At 38.2% G+C, this 25,589-nt stretch overlaps 1 protein-coding gene across 2 annotated transcripts in view; it reads right to left on the bottom strand.

Moving 5' to 3' along the window:
* The window catches only part of BZW2 (basic leucine zipper and W2 domains 2), a 55,179-nt gene that overhangs the window by 7,922 nt on the left and 21,668 nt on the right, over positions 1–25,589 (bottom strand). For both annotated transcript variants that reach the window (XM_068674103.1, XM_068674102.1), the window contains exons 3-10: positions 21,440–21,616; positions 20,194–20,297; positions 17,609–17,674; positions 11,457–11,592; positions 7,784–7,893; positions 5,754–5,924; positions 5,164–5,310; positions 868–1,006 (exon numbers count right to left, since the gene is read on the bottom strand). In XM_068674103.1, the coding sequence (XP_068530204.1) occupies positions 868–1,006; positions 5,164–5,310; positions 5,754–5,924; positions 7,784–7,893; positions 11,457–11,592; positions 17,609–17,674; positions 20,194–20,297; positions 21,440–21,616 (1,050 nt within the window). The remainder of the gene's footprint in view (positions 1–867; positions 1,007–5,163; positions 5,311–5,753; positions 5,925–7,783; positions 7,894–11,456; positions 11,593–17,608; positions 17,675–20,193; positions 20,298–21,439; positions 21,617–25,589) is intronic.

The following is a 25,589-nucleotide window of genomic DNA, read 5'->3' as shown; positions in this document are numbered from 1 at the left end:
CCTCCAACTCCTCCCTGCCCCAAGAGCCAGCAGGCTGGGGGTGGGCAAGAGGTGGGGAGGGGACATCACCAGGGCAGCTGACCTAAAGGGACCAAAGGGACATTCATGCCACGTGATGTCACACTGGGCCGTAAAAGTTGGGAAAGAACTGCTGTGCTACAGCAGCTGGGAGAGAGGAGCGAGAAGCAGCCCTGCAGCCCCAAGGTCAGTGCAGCAGGAGGGCATGAGGTGCTCCAGGCATGCAGCAGCAGTTCCCCTGAGGCTGAGAAAGCAGCTATGATGGAGTTCAGCTGCCCAGCAGGGTAAAAATCACCACAAACACCCCCCAAAAAAACTTGAAAAATCTTCCTGCTGAGATAGTTTGCACTTTCAAGTTTTTAAAAAATTAAACTCTAATTTGTTTTTTAAAGCTGTCAGAAATGTATAAAGATTTCTTCGCAGACCTGGTAATATACTAGGACAAAAATCCCCTCAGACTGTAGATACTGCTTAGATCCTGCTAAAGCCTGACTGTAGGATAAACAAAGAAAGAAGGGCTTGGTTTGACTTCTCCTGTTGCCACACACTCCTTTGAACTAACAAAGTGTAAAGTGTTTCAGAGTTCAATTCAAACATTTTTGCATATGCAGTTACCTAGAGAACATCAATTTCCTATTACATCATAGGTGAGCAGTTGGCACACAGCAACTACACCACTGGAGAATGTAGGGAGACCTTAATTTTAAACGCTCAAAGCAAAGGGGCTACAGTCCAGCCCTGCTTCTAACACATGCCCATAACATACTTAATAACTTCATTCAACACAGTCAAGTCAATGCCAGGTCCAATGTCCACGCACAGTATATGACAGTGCCTATAGACTTTTACCTTTATAAAAGAGTACCACTATCTTCTGAAAGGCTTTCATGAAGTGGATGTTGTCATAACAGTACTCCTGCACCTTCTGGAGAAGAATCAGCTCTGACTGGCCTTGAGTGCTGAAGACAGCAAGCAGAGGGGCGTATTGCTGAAAGGAGGACACACAAAAAAAAGCAAAGTGCATATCAGTATAGAAAAAGTACAATAAATGTAGCTTCTTAGTTGTATGCATCATGAATTTCATCACTGAAAATGTTTCACTGAAACCGTAGATTTAGTTGCCAATACATTTACCTGAAGACATACAGTGCACATATAAATATCAATGAGCATTCTGTAACGTACTGCATGCTGTGAACTAAATTTCAGTATGACTTTTAGATACTGAATTTTGTACAATGAATTTATGAGTCCACATCATTAAGTACTGGTGTTTGTACATTTCACAAGACAGCACACAGCATGTAGATTAAGGAATGACACTTTATTGATGGATATGTAAGATATCTAAGGATGAATCACATAAAAATATAAATCTCCAGTTTTCCAGGGGTTTCAGAAGTCTCAGGGAAATTCAATTACTCCCATCTAACTGTGTTCAAGTGTCATTATTATTCTTATCACCACCATCAACCCATCATGAAAACACTGCTGTTTACCAAAGCAAAGGTTGTCAAAACATGGCACTAAGTGCTAATGAGATTCTGATAAGACAGCAGCTGTATGTTTCATCATCTTTTCCTGGAGTTTATTAATATAATAAAAGAAAATATTTTTCACTTTATGCAATTTCTATTATTTCAGATCCTAAAATTTAAAATTACATTAAAGGATCAAATCTGATTCACTCTTTCCTTAAAAAATGACAGTTTTTATATCCATCTCTCTTTCTAATTTCCTTTCTTCTTAGCCTGCAATGAGTCCAGCTAAGGCTGCAATTTTAAATTTAAGATACTATAAAAGCATTTTTCAGAGCTGAAGGGAAGAAAGAATACCTGTGTTCTTCAGATCCCCTGGCCATAAATATAAGTTAACATTACTATTTAAATTGTTCTCGCATTGATCAGTTCAGCCTTTCTTAGTTTTCAATAATACTGCTTGGCTTTTACCAGCTGGAGTTGCAATGGCTTGACGTAATGGTGTTAAACCTGTGTGACTAGGGCTCCCAATTGGTAATGTCAGGTAACTGAGCACCTTAGGCAGCAGTGATATAAACGTTCAAAAACATGCTTTAGGACATCTTTACAACGGGCTAAATCTTGAGGATCTTACTCAATGTGATCCACAGGAAAACAATAAATATATTGAAACACATGAAAAAAATGAGCACAATCTGAATTATTTTGCAAAAGATATTCTAGAGCAACCTGTATTGGCTATTAACTTAGAGAGAGAGCAAGAAGTCATACAGTAACTAATAAGAGCAGGTAGTCAACCAGACAGTGTAGTTAGTTTTGGAAGAAGCTGTTTTACAAATTATGAAAAAAAGACTACAACACGTTGAGTTTTTCCACTTCAGAAAGGTATACATATGTTTTCAAAAACAATTTACTTTTTACTCCACAAAAATTAGGGGACTGTGGGTAGCAAGATTCTTCCCATTCTTCTCATCGGCCCTATAAACATCCAGCCGTTACTTAGTCAAGTTGCAGGGAGGCAGGGCAATATACACTGCAGTTTGTCTAGTACTATCAGCAGAACCCAATCCCATCCACAGGTCTGTGATGTACAGCTGCCTCTTGGTGTTAAGTGATTTATTAAAAAATATCTTAGCTTCTCAGTTTAGAAATAAAGAGATCCTCATTTTGCTAAGTTGACCGACTCCCCTCACATTCCTCTCGCTCATTAACTGGTACAGACTTAGAACGGGAAGTTTCACAAGTGTCTAAATGACAGAGGAACCATAAAATTAGATTTCTCTTATTGTTGGCCAAGCAAAGCTGCAGTATTTTCCATTTGCCTCAGGTTATGTTGCAAAAGGTCAGCAGCTCTTGTGTCACAAAGCTGACACCACAGTTTTGTTTCTAGTGAGAACCGTCTAGAGGATTCTCTCCATCCACGAGGATGGGGCTAGATCCTAGGTGGCCTAGGGGTTAAGTCCTAGTGTAGCTGTGAGGTTACTGGAAGGCTGAGGAGCTTACCCTGTAAGATTCAGGGTTTAACAGCTTTCCATATCTCCTCCTCAGCCCAAAACTTACCAGTCCTGCAGTACAGATGGCACACATGACATCCACGCTTACTGCACCTTGGAATTTCTTTTCAGGGGTCCATTGCACACAGCTTACTAAAAGAAATCTAATGACTTCAGCAGACTGGTACCTACATGTCAGTGCTACGAGAACTGTGAGTTATCTGTTGGTACAGCCACACAAGAATAAGTCACAGCACCTGGCATGTTCCACTTTGAGTAGGTATTCATATGCATACTGACTCACACCATCAGGGCAAAGCAATTCCATAATTGTTTCAGGGAACATCAACACACAGGAGGAAACTGGGCTGTGTGTCACGCTAACACACTTAATTTGATTTCTGGAGTTGGATCACACATTTGGTCAGCTTAGAGCCCAAAGAGGGGAATCCAAGACCAATGTGGAACAAATGCTGTTTATTTCTGAACAATGACAAGTAAAGAAGCAGAAGCTAGTAAAATCTACACTTTTATTTCTAGTACTTCTGTTAAACTCCTACCTGTAAGTATAAATAGTAAACACCCCATAGAACTCATCTGATTTTAGCCTTTGCACATAGTAATGAAGATGCATATCTTATGTAGGTAAGTTGCTTTACCTAATTTAGTGGTGTTACACACATAGCTGATGGCTTGCTAAGCAAGGCTTGTAGGACTAAGCATCCAGTCAACAATATCTGTACAAAGCCAGATATGTTTCTCTTCCCACTGTTCAAATATTCCAAGAAGTATTTGTTAATTTGCCCTGCAGTATTAGATGATAAATCTCAATGGATACTCTGTTACAACTCAAATAAAGAGATGTGATCAATCACTACATCAAAAGAACAAGAAAAACAATGTCTCTCCTCCTTCTGGAAACTCCCTCATCTTTCTACTGTTATTTGGGTTGCTGTAGCTGCAGAAGACTTCAAGGCATTCAATTTTACCATCAAAGACTATGCAAGATCCCGAGTGACTACATTTCTAGGATGACTGATGTTGCTCTTGGGAACCTAAATTCAGATGAAACGACAGCCATAGTAGGAGCTAAACCAATGTGGGAACTTCAAATATGGAAAAGCATCAATACAAAGAGGAAAGGAATTCTGATCAAGCTTAAGATCCATTTTATCACCAAAAAAAAGTACTGATTGCTTTTGTCTTATGGTACATTTTTGCAGTCCTGGCTGTGAAGGAGTATTTTTTTTTGCTCATAGTAAACTTAGTCCTTTTCAGCTGGTAAACTGAAAAGCCTTTCTTTCCATGTCCTGAGTTCAAGTGTCTTGCACTGCGCAATCCTTCATGATTGGATTGAAGAATGCTAACCATTGCAAGGACTCTGATTATTCTGCACTGTGTGTTTGTTTTTTTTTTTTTTTCCTCCTGAGGTTGCAAGGGCTTTTGTAGCAGCACGTAACTGTGACACTGCAACCTGTCATCACTTGAAAAAAAAAAAAAACAAAAAAAACACACAGTCTGGCTTTCTATGCATTTAGTTCTCTTACCCATAAGCAGAGCATCTGGGCTAGGAAGTGCACACTCACTACACAGTGCAAAGGCTCTCAAGTCAGCTCCTGCCTTACTAGCTGAGTAGCAGCTACCCAGCTCCCACAGTCAACAACAGCATCAAACATTTCACAAGTTCAGAGCTCAGTAGTCCTGCCAGGATCTAAACAGCTCTGTGCAAAGCCAGCACAGGTGCTGCCTCACCATGCTCCCAAAACTTCTTTGCTCCTGGCAAAGACATTGCAAAGACAATTCCAGCAGGCTTACTAGTCAGGTCTAAAAAGACTCAAGTCTCAGCATTTGTTTAATATTGTGCCCTAGGCAAGGAGCCTCTCAGCACGCTGAGAAAGCATAATGCAAAGGCACTCAAGCTACAACCACCTCAGCTTGCCCTGGTTTTCTGCACTGTATGCCTCAGGGGACAGTACAGCATTCAATAATCTGCACCTTATTTTAGCATTACTGTGAATGAAGAAGGTACTACACACAAGATACTGCAATGCATGGTATTGCTATTAGCCCTTAAGACTGAATCTCCTGGATTTAAACAAGTAAGAACTTGGCAGCTCTAGAATGTATTCTGTTGTTTCACAGCAAGCTCTTCCCCTCATCACCCAGGTACACACCTTTAGATGTTTGAGGGCTTGCTCTGCAACCAGCTCTTCTTTCTTGTTCCATTCCACAGCATTCATTACACAGGTCCACAGGAGACCAATCACTGCTGGCTCTGGCAGCTCGTTTCTTTTCATTTCCTCTTTTACATAAAGCACTACCTGGAGCATGAAATAAAATGCTGTGTTGAGCAACATTTCCAATCAGCCAGTAACAACTCCATCACCACAGTACAGAAACAACAAGAAACAAATTTAGAACAAGAATAAAAACATTTACCATGTTTTTATTTGGCAACATTAGTATTACTTGACTACAAGGTTTCTCCTTCCCATACAAACTAACAGTTAATGCAGGTACATGAACTTCATTCTCATCAAGTCTAACTGAACATAAAAATGTAGTCAATTACACTTACAAATCTATAAGGTGTTTTGTTGCTTTGGCCTTTTGAAGGCACAAAGTGAGTTGATCAATAAATTAAAAGTAATTTAAAGAAAAACAGAGGAAATCTTCAGGAGTCTGTACCTGCTCCTCTCTATTTATTCTTTATTTACATCTTTAACTATGATTATATAAACAGAAGTTGTAAAACACTCTTTACCTCCTTAATTGGGCATTCCTGAGAGAGACGTTCTTGTAGCTCTTTTTGAAGTTCTTTACGAGTCCCCAGTGACTGCTGAACTCTAAGGAAATCTGAGAGCTCTTTTAAACCTGCTTCAGTAAAATACTTGGCAAAATGATCCACATTCTGCCTGTTGGCTGGAAACAGTTCCTAAAAAGACAGGAAAGCTCTCTGTTACATAAATAACAAACAAGGACTCTTGACAAAATGGAAGGAAATTTATTTATTTATTTATGTTAAGTCTGTTCAATGGATATCACCTGTTACCACACCTGTTACTGCTTGTATTAACACTGGAAAAGTCAACACTTCATTCCCCTTGTTGTTTAGTTAGAGCAGAGAGAAGAAATGATGGTCAGTTATGCAAAAAGCCCAACACCCTTTCTACACATACTAAGGGTACACATTAAGGGCACATACTAATGAACAGCTGTGAGCTTAAGACTGTGCTCAAAACAGTTGAGCATCTTCCAAGTTCCAAGAGTCTTGTAGGGAAAGTGCAAAGGAATAGATGGTAAAGCCATTATACTCTAAGCACGTTTATCATGCCCTCCCAGTGCTTCCACGCATTTACCTCAGCAATATATACCTGGTACAGGCACCCTGGCCTAAATATCACTACTCTGCTGTGCAATGATTACCACTGATGCATCCCTTATCAAAAATCACAACATCCACAATGCACACTTAACATTAACTCAGAGGTACTTCTAATTAAATAAACTGTCAATATATGATTTTGTCAATCTATGATTTGTCAAAGTCCAGCTACTTAAAAAAAATATGTATTTCTTAAAAATTGCTATAGTGTATGCCATGTCTCAGCGTGGATTCAGTGGTATTTGCTTACAATGAAACTCTGGTGGAATGGAGAGTACTTCCCCACCCTCCCCCAAAGAGACTCCAGACCCTCAGTATACTTGTTTATCAAAAAGCAGATTAAGAAGAAACTTTCTTCAACTCATCTCTGCTAAGCAACAACATCTGACACTTGATACTTCTTTAATATAGCAGCATAATGAGAGCCAACAGCTGAAAGCTTTAGTCACTGGAGTTCAAAATGGAAATAAGACACAGTTGGCTTTTTTCCCCTTCTAATAAATGGTGTAATTAGCCCATTTCCCAGCTTTATGGCAAATGATTTATGATTTGGACTCTTGAAATCAAATACAAACTGAAGAGATGAAGGGGTGTGGGAGGCTGCTTTGCTTTTGAAAGATTCTAGCTTAATCATAAATTATTGAAGTAGAAACAGGAAATACTGCTGAAATTCTCTAGGCAGTGCTACACAGGATGTAGCACATCTGATCGGATTATCACAGCAATCTTTTTGAAGATTAAAAAAACTATTGATCTTCAGAAATAAACTGGCAGGGAAAGGCATATGACATTGTTCCATATTCATATACGCTGAACACCTCAGGCCACTGCTACAAACCAAGAACACACATTTTGAGTCAAAAGGCTGAAAGCTTTCTCTGCATTGCTACTACTAGTTCTGCTGTCATCACTGCAGGACCATTTATGTTACCCAGATGGCTACTGCTGTGGAAAATTAGCTTACTCTGCTGCCGCCATACTATTCAAACATTGTGGGTTTGGAAAACTGTATGCTCATCTTTTGTGATTACAGAAACTCTTTATACTTCAATTCTTATTTACAAATGTAAAACATTACAAATAAAAATGAAAACCTTTGTGCACAGTCGCTCGTGGTGTGTTTTGTTAGAAAGAAACATTTAATTAATTCCCAACCCCCATGTATACAGCCTTTCAGGAGGCACTTAACTACAGGAAAAATAGAGACAATGTTGAAACGTTATTTAGTGTTACTGAACCTGTATCAATGCTACACAGCCATAACAAAATTGCTGAGATTCAAATTATTTTAAAAATGCTAAGAGAGTCTGAGGGGGAGTTAACATGCTTAGAGCAAGCTACCACCTGAATTTTATTTTCTTCTTTTCCTCAAGGAGAGATAAGGATTATTGAAAATATATTGTACTTACTAGCAATCTCTTATCAAGGTTGGCTTTTCTTAAAGCAGAGGTAACAGAATTGGCATCTTTCTCTGCCATCCATGCTTTAAAAAGTTTTACAGCAAAAGAGGCTGCAATCCCTGTTTGAGAAAATACACAAAACGTGTTTCAGCAATTTTCAACATGAATTAGAGATGGTTACAAGAATTTAATACGTAATGAAAATACGTTTATGACAACAGGACCAAACATGTGAAGCTGAAGTGCGCTTTTTTCTTTAATGAGGTATTAACTTTCTGAAGTATGCTACGCTGTTTGAAAATCCTTTCATTCTGTTTTACCCATCTATCTTTAACTGTTCAAAGATTTTGCTTGCAATTATTTTTCCTACCTCCCCAATTTACAGACTGAATCTAATGCAAAAGGAAAAATTATGTGTTAAATCAGCTAGGAAACAGACGCACAAAATAAAGGACAGTCAGGAATAAGAACTCGAAATAAAAAGTATAATCAAAGGGTTTTTTTTAAGTCCTGGATAGGGTTAAATCACTTCACAGCTTCAAGGCAACAGCCATCCTGCTAGAAGGTACTTAGAAGTTGGCAGGCCCAGGCACAAATACTATTTGGAGGAGAAAAATTCCTTCCTTAAGGCAACTTACTATTTTTTTTACATTAAATCCAAAGTAACTGTGTCCACTACCTGCAGGTTTCCAGCTCTGCTCCAGCTTCTTGGCTGCAAAGAGCCAGCTGAAAGTGAGCTGCAGTGTCTCGGAGCTGGAGACTCAGCTCTTTCCTGCTGAAGTGGTCCCTGTTATGTTTCTTCATATTACATTCACGTCAACATTTACAGTACTACTGACGGTGATGATAACACGTAACTGTGTACAGCCAGCCATTATAGTTTTGTGGTTTTCCTTCAAACAGTCCCCAAAGTCTAAGATCTACATGGTTCCTTCTGACAGGAAGTAGCTTAGTCATTCCTAGCCACTTAATTGATACCCATTCTTTTTATTTCTAGGATACATTGACTACATGAGTCACCAAACAAAAATGGAAGCAATTATTCCCCAAGCAGCATCAACTTCATTAACATTCGTTACAGATCTTGACTGTTATGACAGTTTCACCAACCTTATTTCAAGAGCTTAATTGTGAGGCATGATCCTTTGAGAAGTACTATATGTAACTATGGATGCGTAATGCCATGAAAGAGACCTAAAAATACCACCACTTTGGGCTTGTTTTACATATTGTGCATCATGTTGCAAATGAAACCAGCGCGATGCAGGGATCATAAGTGCTATGAGCTGACCAGTCTTGACCAGAACTGACCAAGCCTGTTCAACTAACAGGGGCCCTCTGAATAATGCACACCTGCAACTCTGAACCTGCAAACACCATTCAGCCTATTTGAAATGTGCACGTGCATTGCAGAGCTGTGGCTGAACTTGATAAAGTAGTCAGAGGCATTTATAGCTAGAAATCATTATTCACAGCCCACGTGCTCTGTACAATACTTATACAAAGCTGTGACAATATAACCCATTCATATCAGAGGGCAGGCTAATGCAAACAGAATTTATCTACTGCAGCATCGCTATAACCTCTCAGTGAGCAGTGCCTGGTGGCACACACCTCAGAATTTGGCTTGAAGCACGTCTTTTGTTAGATGTCAGTAAGATCCACACTGCACCTTGTTAGGTCACAGGCTTCTTCCTTATAAAAGCAAGCATGGAATAACAAAAATACCAACCAGCTGCAAAAAAAACATGCCTGCTTTTTCTTTTTTCAAAAGAAAAGCACTCCTCCTCTGACCACTGGAATAGTGACCAAGATCAAATGGAGCTGTCTTTGTCACCAAGCACTGCTCCCATACCTATGTCCTAAATCCTTCTTCAAGCTTTATCTTAAAACAAGTTTTAAGACAGTAACCAGTATCAGAAGGAGACTGTTCCAAGGCTTCACTACCTTCATGTTTTAAAACTTCTAATTTACAGTCTGAATTCATTACTGGTCAGTTGCTATGCTCTATTCCTGTCTGCCACAGTCTTTTCCATCAAAATAGCTTGTCTTTTTCTTTTTTTCCCCCCCCATCAACTCTATTGGCATAGAGCAACTTCAGCCATTTATTTTATTGATTATCTCCATTAGCTGTTCTTTGTATTTGCATTCGTTTTCCACCATGACTGACGATAAGGCTTCACCGGTACCATGAACATTTTTCTCCTTTGCTAGAAATGTCAGACATCCCCAGAATACATTTTTTCCCATTTATATATGTCACGCTAGAAGTAATGACAACACTGAAAAGGGGTAATCCTAAAATGCATATTTGCCCTCAAACTTGACAGTACAAACTACACCTACCTTCCTTATAGCCAATCTTTTCTTTGCCCATGTTACAATTCTCATTTTTATCCAACAACTCCATCAGCTCAACTAATTGTTTCATCATGTATCTTACAAAAGTTTATCTTACCTTTCCTTAAATTATGGAAAAAAAATTGCTGGAGGCAATCAGCTATATTCTTATATAATCTACCTGCTTTAAGCCTTGATCCTTTTTCTGTTTCATTTGTATATGCATCTGTAATCATTCTTCCATAAAACATCTTTTCCAGAACACTGACTGAACAACCTTTTCCTCAAATGGTGATATGGATGCATTTTGTGTGTATATACACACACGTGTGTGTGTGTGTATATCTCAGAAACAAACTGATGATACAAATTGAACTTGTTTTAGCACTTGTACGTAACAATTGCACTCTTGAAATGTTAAATTAAAAAAAAGTTGATTAGACAAATTTGAGTTTTCAGATGCCTCTTGTGTTGCCATAACTAAGAACAGAATTTGATTTAAAAACATTGCAGTTCATCACCCTTACACAGGGATTATTACTTCTGTTTGAATTTTCTCCTACTTTAATTCTGATCCTGAAAGTTGTGGGTGATGACAGAGCAAAACTGCAGCTGTGGCTTTTATTTCTGCAGCATTTAGAAAACAAATGCATGCTGCAAACAATGTGCAGTTAGAATACTTTTTTAAATAAATCAAAGTTAATACATTTTGGCTAATACATAGCTTAAAAAAAGCAGGCCTCTCCCCCCACCAAACAAACAAACAAAAAACACTACAACCCCTGTCACAAAAAGGCATTAATGCCTCAAGATTGGAAGAGCTGTTACCCATCATATGGTAAAGATGAGTCCATGGGAAAAGCACAGCAAATACTCATCATTACTCGTATGCAGTCAAGACTGATGACTTGAATTATTTTGTTCCCTTCTGCAATACCCACTTGGTCTGTATATGCTATGTCCCAGTTCACATTTACTTGCACAAGATATTGGCAAAACTTGCCAAAATATTACTAGGCATATCTCAGGAAAAGATGTTACACTTCACATGTGTATAGTATCACAAGAATCCAGACATACTACATTTTTGCTGTATAATATCAAAAAAAAAAATGAGTGCTTTAATTTTATTTTTTTTATTTTGTTGGTATTCTCCTAACTTTTGACTGCCTTGTTAGATTTCAGAAAGTACATTGGCCTTTCCTGTCTGTATATGCTTCTGCTTTAAAATCCTGCTTTCTGTTTAACAGTTTTTACAGGCTTCCATCATATAAAATACGTTGCAGTAAAATACATCTCCTATTAAAGCTAATGTAAGGAAAAAGGTCATTTAGGAAGTTACCTTCTTTGACTATATTGTCAGTGAAGAGGCTTGTTAAAATGGTAGCAGGAAGAGTCCCATTGGCTAACAGGATCCCAGAGAGCATCGCCAACTTTGTCTGCTCTGTTTCAGTGAAGGCTTTAAGAAACAGCAGGAGCTGCAGGTCAGACAAGAAAAGACAGATACATTTGAGCCATAGGCAGTGGTAACAGAGATACAGAATTAAGCTATCTATTAATATTCATTTCTCAACAAGTCCTGCTGTAATTAGTAGCACTCATATCAAAATCAAAAGTGCCATTTCAGTGATCACTTACAATTTCACTTTCCATAGGGATACAAGCATGTGGAATACTGCTTTACTCAGACAGACAAGGTTAAAACAAACAAACAAACAAAAAAAGCTCATTAAAGGCTTAACACCCAGAGAAATTAACGGGAGTTGTTCAGGAACACAGACTTGATGATTGCAACAGGCTGACAGAAGCCTGCCCATTCACATCACCAAATTTTGGACCAAGCCCCACACAATTGCCGTTCCTTTTCTAGCTAACAAAAACTATTACTCATGCAAACAATGATGGGATGAGAAAGTTCTCCGTTTTCCTTTTGAGGAAGGAAACCCAGCACAATTATTCCAGATTTTCTATTGGCTAAAGTTAGAATTTTCAAGTTCAGACCTTCTTGGTGGAGCTGACAAAGAAAAGACAGGACCACAAGTTGCTCTAAGACCCGGCTATTCCCACTCCTAATTAAAACAGCTTGAGGAAAAAATACAATTTCACTATGCCTTAAGTGCTAAAAGGTAAATAATTAGATATTCTAAAGTATAATTTTAAAGTCTAAGTTTTATGTCTATTTTAAATTTCATTTCAAGGTATGACTTGGAAAGTATATTAAAGCATTATAGCTCTTTTCCTTTTTAGCAAGAAAAAAGTTGTGCAAAATAAGATTTTCTCAATAGCATTATCATTAACAATGTTTTCTTAACATGTTGTTAGCAAGCACATTATGGGTGATGGAAAACGGAAAGCTAGACAGCAAAGGACTGAGAGAAAGGAAAAAAAGGCTGCAGGCATAATTTCTGGACTTAAAGAGGAAGTTCCATTTCCAGCTACCAGCACTTGATTCAAGTGCCTCCTGTGGTCATCACCTTTACTTCCTTCTCCAAATGAGCACCAGATGCAATCAAAGCAGACCAGCTCATTCTAATGAAAAATTTGCACTCAGTTTCCAGACGAAGTGTATTTCATAATTAGCAATACCTACAAAGGGATAGGACAGCAGATACACCCCTGTACTTGTTTATTCCCATGGACAGTGAGAGCTCTTCTCCAAGATACCCAATAATCTTACCAGTAACTGTAAAGATTTCTAATATTAAAAAAAAAAAAAAAATCCAGATAACAAATTAAGTTACTGAAAGACATGCAAAGTTTTATGAATACCTCTGATCTGTATCCGCAAACAAAACCAGAAAAAAACCTTTTCATTCATACAGTAGTACTTACATAACATCAGCTTTAAATTACAGCTTACACAAGCCTGAATGATTCAGACACAGACATATCATTTGGCGTTTTAGTGGGCTCCAGACAAATGATTGCAATATGCAGTTTTAGCTCAAAAGAAAAAATATCTAAACTATAAAATCTCAAGGTGTCATTTTATTTCAACAAACTGTGACTCAATTAAAAAATGGATGAAAATTTGGGATGCAGATGAATGCATTTATTATTTCTAAATACATAGACGAGAGACAAATGTTAGGCTTTATTTCCGAATGTAGCACCTGGTATATACAATGGAGCAGGTAAAATAAGTCCAGTGTCACCTTTAATGTAAAGACAAGTCATTTTTACAGAATTTTAATATAAACCTAATATAAAGCCTGATTGGAAGCTTAGGTATTTTAAAGGTTGTGTAAGGAATACTTAATCAACAATATTGTACCAAAAGGAAGTCTGTGTGAGAAAAAAATTTGAATTAGACCTTGTGCTCTTTACTGTAAGTACTGAGACAAAGATTGCTAATAAAAATGAAACAGCTTTACATTTCTGTGTAGCCTACTTAATGTTCATTCCTTCTGCACCCAGACAAGCAATTGATACAAATTTTGAGTAGAAAGTGGTCATGTTGACTACTTGAATGCCATAGACCAAGTCTTGGCTTATTTGAGGCCTAACCTGCACTGTGTTTTGTTAGGAATGAGTAGACCATGAACAGTTGTAGCCATTTATGTCAGATTGCAGTCATGAAAGCAACAGCACCAGTAAATCCAGCTGTAAAGTGAGAGTTATGCAGCCCAAGGTGCAAAAGGACCCTATGAGAAGGATCCAAACATTTATCAACTCTAGTTTTGAGAAATCTGTAATTGTTCAAATGTTTTGGAAGGTTTGAAATCATGCACCTATGAAGTTCACAGCCTCCTCCTTTTCCCCTCTTGTTGAAACATGCTTCTTGCAAGTCTCTTTTAATCTGAACTACGATGTTCTCAAGCCCCCATGGCTGTATCTTTTGAGCAGGAACCAGGTCATCTATCTGTCCCTCGATGCTTGAAGTATTGCTGGTGCTAGTAGCATAATTTGTTTTATGATTTGCAAAAAGCATCTCTAACAAACTAGTACATGCCATTTTCTGTTGTTAGGCTATTATTCTATACTTTCAAGTAATTTAGGAAGAGACTGGGTGATTGGAAGAATCAAAACCTTTAATTAACCCCCCTTAGAAACTATCAAAAAGAACAGAATGTTCAGTTCAATGCTGTTGTTTCTGATTTTTATTGCTGATTGCTTTAAGAGCTCTTCTTTTACCATCACTATTACAAACCTCTGCAGGGAAGTCACAAAACGTCCAAGTTATTTCAGAACAGTATGAAAACACCCACAAGAAGTTCCAAGCTGATTCTTCCCTGCTGTTAGTCAAGTGCTGGTATTACTGCTTTTGTTACAGATGCAGACTGATTCGAGGCATAAAATGCACAACTCTGGCCCACAATTTTGTATTTCTAGCATAGTTATAAGAACTCCCACCTATTCTGGTGGGAGTTTAGAATACCTAATAAGCACAAGACCAGACCTAATGTTCTGTTCCGTGCTATTTTTGTCTGCTACAAAAAAGCCTTTCAGTCACAAGTTCTAGGTATATAATACATACACAAGTAAAGACATGCACGTAAAAAAAAATAATAATAAAATAAAATAGTGTTTCTACTCTTCTATTGCCATCTGGAGATCTTAATAGTGAAAATTAAGGAATTCTATCCACGCAGGGAGTGAGATGTCTTTTTATATCTTTACTATCTGAAGTAGCCTGTTGCTTTTGTATTTGATAATCTGTTACAACTGTAGGCAGCACTGAATTGTCACCAGTTTGAATTGTCATATTTGGTCTCAAAATGCTAGTCAGACATTTAGGACATAGGCAGCTAGTAACACCGCACACTTTATCGGCTGACCTGTGCAGAAGTACTTACATAAGAAAGATGAACACAAATTTGGAACTGAGAGTTTTACAAAAGTTATTGCAAAACACTGTCACAGGTCTATACAGAAACACTAGGCAGTACTCATATGAATTTAAGCTGACAATATTAGAAATCACCAGGTGAGAAATGCACTTAAACATCTTCACCTTCTGTTGAAATTGCTTGTACAAGATAATTAAGACATAAAAATTCAGAAGTACAGTTTACTTATGTTATTGGAAGAAAGAATAATTTTGAGGGATAAGAATTAAGAAGAAATAGTTTAAAACTAGAAGCTTTTCAATAAAAGGGAAAGGTGCTGGGAAATAACAACAGCCTGAAGATAAAATTATGAACTAGAAGACATAAAGCAAACACTTGTACGAATACTGCCATCTAAGACAAACTCTCTTGAAAGAGAAGTCCCACTGACACCATCTGCTTCCTTACAATGAAACTGCTGGTATTGCCTTGTGTTGTTTTGCTTTGTTTTCTTAAAGCGTGACTTTTTCTGTGAGAAGAGCTGGTTTTCCCCCAAGTACTTTAACTGCCTAATGATACTGCCAGAAGAAAAAAAAAAAAAGTGAAACATTTAGGAGTCACTCTTTTCTAACTGCTGCCAAACTGCAGTAACCTTTGAACTACTGAACCTTGCAGAAACATCTTCTAGAAATATTAATGCATCTATCAATCTATCATGTCACTCTCTTTACAGGCAGCTACTCTCATCATTACTGCCCACAGTGATTAAAGCATTGAATAAGTAAAAATCCAGTAGCATTGTCAGAAGACAGACATTTGAAGTATGGGTTCACAAAAACAGAAGATGACAAGCAGAAGGCAATACAGAGTCCTCAAGTGTTTTAAGGCAATGACAGCACATGTGCAACACATAAACCCCAGATCTGGGCAACAACCTTTCCAGTTTTTAATTCTGCAATATGGGGTATTAAAGGACTCTTCCTCGCTGCCAGATAAACTGCATATACTGACAAAGAGCATGCATCTGGTACTCATGCTTAAAGTCCAGGTCCTCAGGAGCCACACTAAGACTTGCAGAAGAGCACAGGGCTCAGGGTAGCAATGGAAGGGCAGGTGGAAAAATTACTCCCAACCTAGGACCAGTGTGCAAACTTACTCCTGCGATTTCTTATGCAAGATGTAATTGGATGCTGAAAACCACGCAAACAGTCTGTACATAAAATTGAAATTTGTAATCTGCTAACTGAACAAGCTCACTCTGAGCCCCACGCTGCCATAGGTAGGATGCTCCCAACATCTTTAAACAAGATTTCAGGTCTCCAGCCAAACTACCTACAATTCCTGCTTTGTCTCAAGCTAGCATTGGTTAATCTTCAGATTAGAGGCATTTGTTCCTCAGCTGAGGAGTCAAATTGTTATATATTGACCATGGTTTCATCCAGTCACTACTGTGAAAAGTGAATTCTTAGAAACTTGATTCAAAAGCAAGCAAGTTACAAGAGAGGGAGGAGGCGGTTTGGATTGACACGGCATTTGTTTAATATGCTGAACACTCTCTGAAACTTGAATGCTGTGAGTCAGCGTTTCTCATGTCAATGATTATAGTAATTAAGAGCAAGAACATTAGATTTGTGTGGGGAAGCGAGGTAAATTTAGGTCTTTAGAATGATGTATTGAGCAATCAGAATCAGTTAATAGGCATGCTGGCCACAAGTGCAAAAATAATTTCCAATGTGAACAAGAATGTACAAAAATAAGTGCCAAATTCATTCAGCCACAGGAGGTGGTGGTGAGGCATCACACTCCAGATTTATCCTCACTTGACCCCTGCAGCAGTCGTTCTAGTGCTCAGATGATATGAAAATACATTTTTCCTTTTAACACACTTGACATTTAGTCACATAGGTCATTAGTCATATTGGCAAAACTGACATTTTGCCAATATCAGCAGGCCTGTTAACTTACAGCACAGCACAGAGTTTATCATTGATTCAGGCCATTTAGAAAATAAAATAGTGTTTACATCTGCTACTAGGAGCTCAAAATACTCACATATATTTCTTCCAAAAAATTCTCAGGAAACAGGAGAGACATAGGTAGAATTCAATACAACACAGTACCCACATCTACTGGAATATAACAGGCAAGTCCTGAAATCCCTATCGGTGTGGTGATGACTTTTCTTGCACGTATCTATGGCCTCAAATACTAAAATTTGTGGTTAAGACTCATTCAGCAACACAGGAACAATTTAATACTCATAGATCAAGTGCTATTTTGCACAGCACATCTGCATTTATTCTATGTGAAAAAAAAACACAAAAAACACAATGCACCACAAAATAAAATAAAATAAAAAAAAAAACACAAATATACTGTTCTATTAGCAGGACAGTAAGCCTTTCTCCAAGAACTATACCCCAAAGTACACAGAAATCCTGTGCAGAAAAGCCTAGAATATGAAGGTGAGTTTGGTCAAAGCAACTAAAGGAAGTATAAATTCAGAACAACTCAAGAGCAAGTGTTGCCAGCAGCATTCTCACGGAGCTAAAGTTGCAGACTAAAGCCACCACCCCTGCCAACCGCAGATTCCATCCTCTTTTCCATGAGAGCTAAATAAAATACACAACAGAGCAGCATTTACATACAAAATTACATTAGACATAGGGTAAAAAGAAAACAAAACAAAAAAAAAAAACTTAAGGATAACCACCACCACCATTACCTTTTTGATTTCATCTTCAAATGCTTTCTCCAGATATTTGTATCTCCTGATAAGTTTGTTGAAGACCTAAAGATAAACACAGGTTAATTTAAAGAAAACAGTAAAAAAAAAATTAGCAAAAGCTTTTACAAAAAAAGGCAAAGAGAAACAAGACCAACACTACTGAATCCAAAAAGAATGTCCATGGCTAAACCGTGATGAGACTATTTTTTTCATTTGAATGTTTTCACAACAGGAAAGAAAAAGTAGGAAGCATAGGTGGTTTCTTACACACTATAGTTCTGCTATCTGTTTTTTTCTTTAGACAATGATATAGACATTGTTTCCAGGAAATAAGCAGCCAGCAGTATATTTCTGCCATTATCTGCTTCACTGCCCATCTCATGACTTATTATGAAACATCCTGTTCTCTGTTAGTTTGTTCGAAACTGGAAAACGTGAATTCTGCAATTCTTGATTTATAAAGCAACACTTAAACCAGAGAATTTACTACAGTTTGAGAGTTTTCATCTTCTTTCTATGTCTCAACATTTTATTCTCACTCTCCTTTACACCCTAACCATAGATCAAAAGCAGGGCAAAGGGGGAGGAAGAAGAGGTTAACAGATACAGGCAATTTGCACTCTGCCCCCTCCCTTTGATAATGCAGCTGTCTGGGGAAGCTGTCAGGTGTAAATCAATGGAGTGAAGCAGTAAAGAAGCACTGCTGGTCATCCTTCAGTACAGGCAGGATCTTTATCAAATCTACTACCACAAATGCTTACAATAAGACTCGCTGCTGTCAGGGTAAGAGGAAGAACAATTTACAAAACTCTAATAAAAATTATGATCTTGGAAATGCTTGATCTCTAGTTTTCACTGTTTGTTTCCCACCTTGTGACCCCAGATTATGAAAGCAGAAGCAGCACAGGTGCAGACTGCATTCTGATAGAAGTGAGAGATAAATTAAATAAGCAAATAACTGCCCTTACTACAGAACAAAGGGCACAGAACATATAACTCGCTGTCACAGGCAAAAAGATTTACATGGGGGAAAAAAAATGACATTATTATCAGGCTGGATAGGGGAGGTAAAGGAGGAAATGACATTCAAATGAAGTTTCAATTCATTTTTCAGAGAATGTAAAAGCATCCTAAATGGTAGTAGTTTGGCACTGAACAAGTAAAACAGAAATGAACAAGTAGTGACCATGCTGAAATGCAAAGACATATAGAAGTCTAATAAAGTAAGATGTGAAAGAGAAAAAATGTTAGCTAGAATTTTGTTCATATTTCTAAATAAAATGTGTATTTTGATAAGTCACAGAATGGGCAGGATTGGAAGGAACCTCCGAAGATCATCTAGTCCAACCCCCCTGCCAAGCAAGATCACCTAGTTTTTATTTAGTCTTCAACATACCAGTAATAACCAATTAATTAAAAAGATGAACATTACTTAATTAACAATATATTTTTGACATATGTTTCAACGATGCTTCATTTTTTTATGCAATCCTACACATATTCAGAATTGCAGTGACTTAGAACTAACAATACAATTCTTACTATATTATCTCATATAATAATTATGTTAAGGAGTCATGCAATATTAGCTTCTCTTCAATAATGTTTCTGGCTTCATCGCTTATTTGTCTTCATTTCCTTTCACAGGCTTATTTGTGCAAGCCATATTATTCTTGTAAAAAGAAACTGTACAGCACGTATGTAAAAGAAATGAAAGCTCTTCAAGAGCTTTTCTTCAATATGAGTCTGATTCCTAACTAGCTAAACAACCAAAGGTTGGAGGCCTGAGCTTTGTATTTTTGTCATTCATAGAACCATAGAATGGCTTGGGTTGGAAGGGACCTTAAAGATCGCCTGGTCCCAACCCCCTGCCCACTAGATAAGGATGGTCAGGGCCTTGTCCAACTTGGTCTTGAACATCTCCAGGGATGGGGCATTGGGCAACCTGTTCCAGTGCCCCACCACCCTCTGAGTAAAGAATTTCCTCCTAACCTCTGATCTAAATCTCCTCTTTTACTTTAAAGCCATTCCCCTTTGTCCTGCCATTGTCTGCCTGAGCAAAGAGTTGCTCTCCATCTTTTTTCATTTTAGCACTTGAAGTATGGAAAAGCTCCAATGAGCTCCCTCTTCTTCAGGCTTAACATCCCCAGCTCTCTCAGCCTTTCTTCATAGGAGAGGTGCTCCAGCCCTCTGATTAACTTTGTTGCCCTCCTCTGGACCCAATCTAACAGAGTGACATCCTTGCTGTGCAACATCCTTCCGATTTTTCTAAAAATATGTTTACGCAAATCTTTAAGGTTGCATGTAGAAAAGGCCAACAAAAATAGCAGGGATGCTGTCTAAAAATATACTGAACCCAAGTGTAGACTGAAAAAAGTAAAACTGCTTTCTGTAAAAGAAAAGGTTGACAGCTGTGATCAGATAATCATAGACATCTTATTTTGTTACCTAAAATTTATTGGTTAGGGCAGCTTATTGGTTAACCATTTTTCAATTACCCTACAATTAGGGTAATTAGCAGGCAGTCTATAGGTGTTCTACTATAATCGTTTTTAAAACAACAAGCCCTTTATTATCCCGACCTGAGCATAATTTCGGATGGCATCATGATCTTCTTCTGCAAAAAATACACAGTGGCTGGTCATCTTGGTCTTGTCATTGTCGTCTATGCGTGTGCCTCCAGGAGCTAAAACAAACAAAAACACAGTAAGATTTAGTAAATTTTACATTAGCACCACTGAAGTATAAGGTAGGAGTGAAAACTGGCAACGGAGAAAAGAGTGTAGAGGGGGAAACTGACAAGCTTTATGAAGGTGTAGTGGCACCCAACAGAAAGGACAGCTGGCCGATAACACTGCATCTGAGATCACAGACCTCAAAGGACAAAGAAAATCAGGTCACACTAAGGAATCTTAGCTGCTTTTGGGAGCATGGAGTGGGTTCAAATAAGAAAGGGTTGCAGCATAACTTTTGTGCTTATTTTAACTACTACTTTAAACACCACAATAATGTAAATCATTTCCAAAGATAAAAGTATTAGAGCTCTGCTGCTAATTTGAGGACTCAGAACATCCTCCCAACCCCATGTAAACATTTAAAACACTGACACAAAAGACTTCTCCTGGCTTACTTTATTCAGAGCTGTTTTTTTTTTTCTAGAACTTCCACCAGCTTTTGTTTCCTGCATTACCTTAAGACTTACAAAAATATCTTTTCTTCTTGCCAAAGAAAAGGAAGCTGGAATCAAACTAAAGTAAAGTAAAGTAAATAGAAAAAAGAGCCCACATTCAAAATACAGAGGTAGGCAAAAGGTGTCTTCTCCCATGCTGCCACTAACACCCAGGGGAAACTCCCTATAAACATCCATAAAGCACTCCTTGCTGTCCTTCAGTTCTTTCAGCTAGCCTGTGTTGCAAGGTCTACAAAGAAAGCTTTGCAACAGCTAATAACTTGTAGTGTTGTATGATAACTTTTCAGACTAGTAAGTTCCTGTTTCCCCTAGCTGGCATCTCATTTTGTTTGCTGTTGCATTTGTATGCTGTTTCATCTTTGATTGAGGGCTTCTCAAAACAGTACCCATTTTTTTGTTGTATTTACAGAATGCCAAGGTCAAGTCTCTAGGTATTATAGCACTACAAACAATAAAATATTGTATGATACTAGATCCAAAAAGTAGCTAGATAAGGATAATTGAAATACAATTTATAATTTCCACTTTGTAAAAGAAGACAGCATCTTAAAAGAAGCAAGGCTAATCCTCAAAATTTTGCATTCAGTACAATGCAAGGGTAATCCTCAAAATTTTGCATTGGGTACACTGCAACTTACCTAGCATGCTGCCAGCTACCAAAATATCAAAGAGTGTGTCAGCATAGCGGCGATAATCAAGCCGTGAGCCTGTTGCATCCAGAAACTTGGCTATAGCCTCCAGGTCATTCCCAGCTTCATTGAGGCCTTGGACAATAGTATCCCTGAAGACGGTGGGTTCAAATTTCTCTTTTTCATCTGGAACAGACAGGAAGAAGAAAAAAAAGAGAGGTTGACAGTTTTAAAATCCTGTATTCACCAGCAATTCAAATGACCATGGCACCTGAATATACTCTTCCCATTCTGGTCAACGCACTGTACAAAGGTCTGTTTGGTTGGCTTTTGTTGCCTCTGGAAATTTTGCTGTGTTTACCCTCACTTCACGCTCCTCTTCACTCCCCCCAAATACCATGCAAACAAACAGAGATGAATAAATAAAAGGGGGGACAAGCAAATACTGAAATTGCTTTTAAACTTCATACTCTTCGCTTGTTGAAGATATTAAAGAATGTGCATAACACTACACATTTTTAAATGATAGCAGGATAAAGGATATGTCAGTTTTGTGTAAATAATTTCACTGTAGGAATACTTCGTTTTTCACTTCTTGATATTTTTATTTAAATAATTGTGGTTGCATATCTGAAATGTTTTCAAAGAGACAAGCCTTCAGGAAAAGAGATCAAGGTATTCATAAAAATAGCTTTTCTGTAAATATTTAGTTCTCTGCAACATGGTGTAACCAAAAATTTATCTTTCATTTACAGACCTGAGCAGCAATAAGAACACAGAAATGCGGCACTAACACCACATTTTGTATAGATGTCCCTGGTTGAACTAAATTAGGATACAGTCTGACCCCAACACAAACACATCCCTATGCCAAGGCCATTAGTCACAACAGACACAGCCGCAAACTCCAGATAAATCTAGGCAGGTTTTACACATGCCTCCTGCTGCTTTTTCTTGCAGACAGATAATACCTTATAACTTGCTTTGTACAAGTCCTGACTTTACACAAGGGCACAGGTGAAGTGCTTGTTGCCATCAAGATAACTGAACTTCAGAAACACATCTGGGAACAGTTCTGTGACACTCCAAAGAAAAAAAAAGAGAACCTATTTTGTTACCACTTGCTAACATCAATGTTGATTAAAAAAAAAAATAAAAAAAAGGCAACAAACCTGCTCATATCATATCCCGAAGACAAATCCAGAGGTTTTAGTTACTGATACAAATGACTATTGGTAACATTCTCATCTAAATAAGCATGCACTGCTGTAGTCTGAAAGGTGCCAGCTGCAGCTGTGTCAGGCTTTCTGGAGAGGAGGTTCTCCATGTTACCCATCCTCTGGCTGCAGGTTTCCTTGCTCTGGGACTTGCAGCACAGAAAAAGCAATGCTATCCCAAACACAAGTCAAAAGCAACTCCAAAAGACCTTGGATCCTAATTGCCTTTCTTCCTGCTGCCTTTGGGCAATTAACTAACTTTTAAGGTAAATGCCCACTCCTATCAGCTTTAACACTTGCAGTACTGAAACATTTATAGCTCTCCTTGTTTCCCCACAAGCACTTGCGGTTGACTTGATCTACCACCTCCAGCACATCACCTGGACGTTCTCCCCTCCTTCAACACATCCTTTCTAATCATCCAATTTTCAACAATTCCCTGCTACTATACCCAGCTTTTAGTGGCTTGTTGACTTTATTTCCTACCTCCAAGTGGCTTGCAGCCCCATCCTCCAAACAGAAGAGCTGAGGCCTACTCAACCCCACTGAGCAGCTGCCTCACGTAGCTGCCATGGGGGGTAGCCCACAGTGGGCAACCTATAGGGAGGGTCCAGCACAGAAACAGAAGGACATGCCTACAGAAAACACCACCACAATCCCACCTGAGCTCAGGTGCAACTCTACCTTGAAGCACTAAAGCAAGAAGCCAACCAACCCACAAACAAGCAAGCCTTTTGCTTAAATGTAAGTAATTCGGCACGCGTGCTTCAGCCAGTTTGACCTGTGCACATGAAACACTGCTCCACCCATAAATAAATATCTAAGAATAATTATTCTCTTAAATACCACATAAGTATGCACTATTTACACAGTAAAAAAGAATGCTTGGTAACTCAGTAACCAGAAAGATGACAGACTTCTGTCTTAAGAGAGAAGTAAAAATAATAATATAAAAACATCTTATTTTAACTTTTTCACTGTATTTTGTCTAAAATTTAAGATAGTTCTTTACAATGAGGGTGAGCGCTAGAAAAGGCTGCCCAGAAGAAAGGTTGTGGAGCATCCCTCTCTGTAAATATTCAAGACCCACCTGGACACTTTCCTGCTCAACCTGCTGTAGGGAACCTGCTTTTAGCAGGGGCGTTGGACTTGATGATCTCTAGAGGTCCCTTCCAACCCCTACAATCCTGTGATATTCATGTTTAAACTTCAAGGTGTTATGTGCTTTGTATCATGTGTATACAGTCCTCAGTACAAACACAAACACCACGGTTAACATTTCGTAGCTATTTTAAACAGGTTTTTCTCCTGCCCCAGAAGTTCTCGTGTCATTTGGAGCACCCTACTATTTACTTGTCTATCATAATCTAAAAATTTATGCAGGAAGAGGTGGTGAACTCACTGCATGAAAAATGATTTATAATTTTATTTTAAACATTTCCTACCAAACTAATGTACTGGGGAGGAATATGCTGATGTCGTACAGCACAGTGAGTAAGAAGCCATCATCAAGAAGTGGTGACAGTATGTTGAGCTGTCAAGTACATAATTACTGAACAAGCACAGTTTCAATCACAGGCTAATGGTGGCAGGTGTAGCTTGCAGATGTGATGCATGCAATTTCCAATGCAGCAGCGCTACACACAGCTTTTCATTTTCATCATGTTCCTGGATCCTTATTTCCTTTCTTTTGCTCATAAGGAAATCAAAGTACATTTGTACCTCCCTCCGTAAGAATCATAATCATGCCCTGTTTGGCACCTCTTCTGACTTCACATTAATATAAAGGTGTTAATATTGACATTGTTATATAATTCTCTTCATGAAAGAAGGTACATATGCATTGTTTGCTCTGCTTAATTTCTTTTTAAGATGACACTTACCTTTTCTTTGGAATTAACCAAACTATTTACCCAGATTGCCAAAAAACTGACATGGAACTGCTTCCTTGCCCTGGAGGTTATTCCCTTTACACCATCAGGTTTCTTCCTTCACATCTTTTAAATTGATTTTAATACCTGCCACTATATACACTGGAAGCAAGGTTTATATCCTTTATTAGGTCAACTTAATAAAACTGGAAGGAGGGGGATTTACAAGTTCCTTCTTCAGATCATAGTTCTCCTTTCAAAATTGTAGTCACTAAAATCACTTTCAAACTTTAATGGAAAAAAAATGTTGTCCTTTTCCCTTTCTGCTTTCTGAAAGATCAAAAACTGGTCACGTTTGCAGTCAGCTGATCAGCCACAGAACTCATACGAACAAGTATTTTCATTAGATGCCTGACTGCTGCATCACACCTCACTGGCTCCTGAGGTAACAGTGGTTTGGTAGAAGCTGCAGAAGGAGAATAACAGTATCCTGAGAAACAAATCAACTGTCAAGAAGTATCAACTCTCACTCTACCAGCTCCCTCCTGTGCACTTCAGCCCCTCCTAATGACCTTCCAGTTCCACACAACAGAGTAGTCTCTGAAATGTCATGGTCAAACCACACTCACTGCGCTCAGTCATATCTGGGTACAATTTAACGACTCCTTGAGATGCTGGAAGTCAGGATAAAAACAACTAATAGTATCTTCTAGTCTAAGAACAAGACAGTCTGCAACTCTGACATGATACAAAATGAAAATGTATATACATGCAGAGAGGAATAAACATGCTAGGAGTCATTTCTACTCCTCTGCGTTTAGAAAGAAAACAGGTATCTAAAGGTATCTACAGGTTTTTCAAAGCAGGAGCCTTCAATATTAAGGCAACCAGGATCTCACCATTTTTAAAGACATTGCTTACATTTTAGACACAAATAAGTGTTTGCATGTTACAAGTTCTATAGTAAAGGTGTTTAATATCCCCATTCTATTAAGTAATCTTTTAAAATAAAACAAAAAACAAACAGCTCCCCTAATCTTCCAACCCTTGCTCCAAGTCTTCCCCTTCTTC

This window comes from Anas acuta, chromosome 2, assembly GCF_963932015.1.
Source record: "Anas acuta chromosome 2, bAnaAcu1.1, whole genome shotgun sequence".
In the NCBI taxonomy this organism is placed as follows: domain Eukaryota; kingdom Metazoa; phylum Chordata; class Aves; order Anseriformes; family Anatidae; genus Anas; species Anas acuta.
Note: the sequence above shows the minus strand (reverse complement) of the source record. Positions and strands in the feature narration are given on the sequence as shown.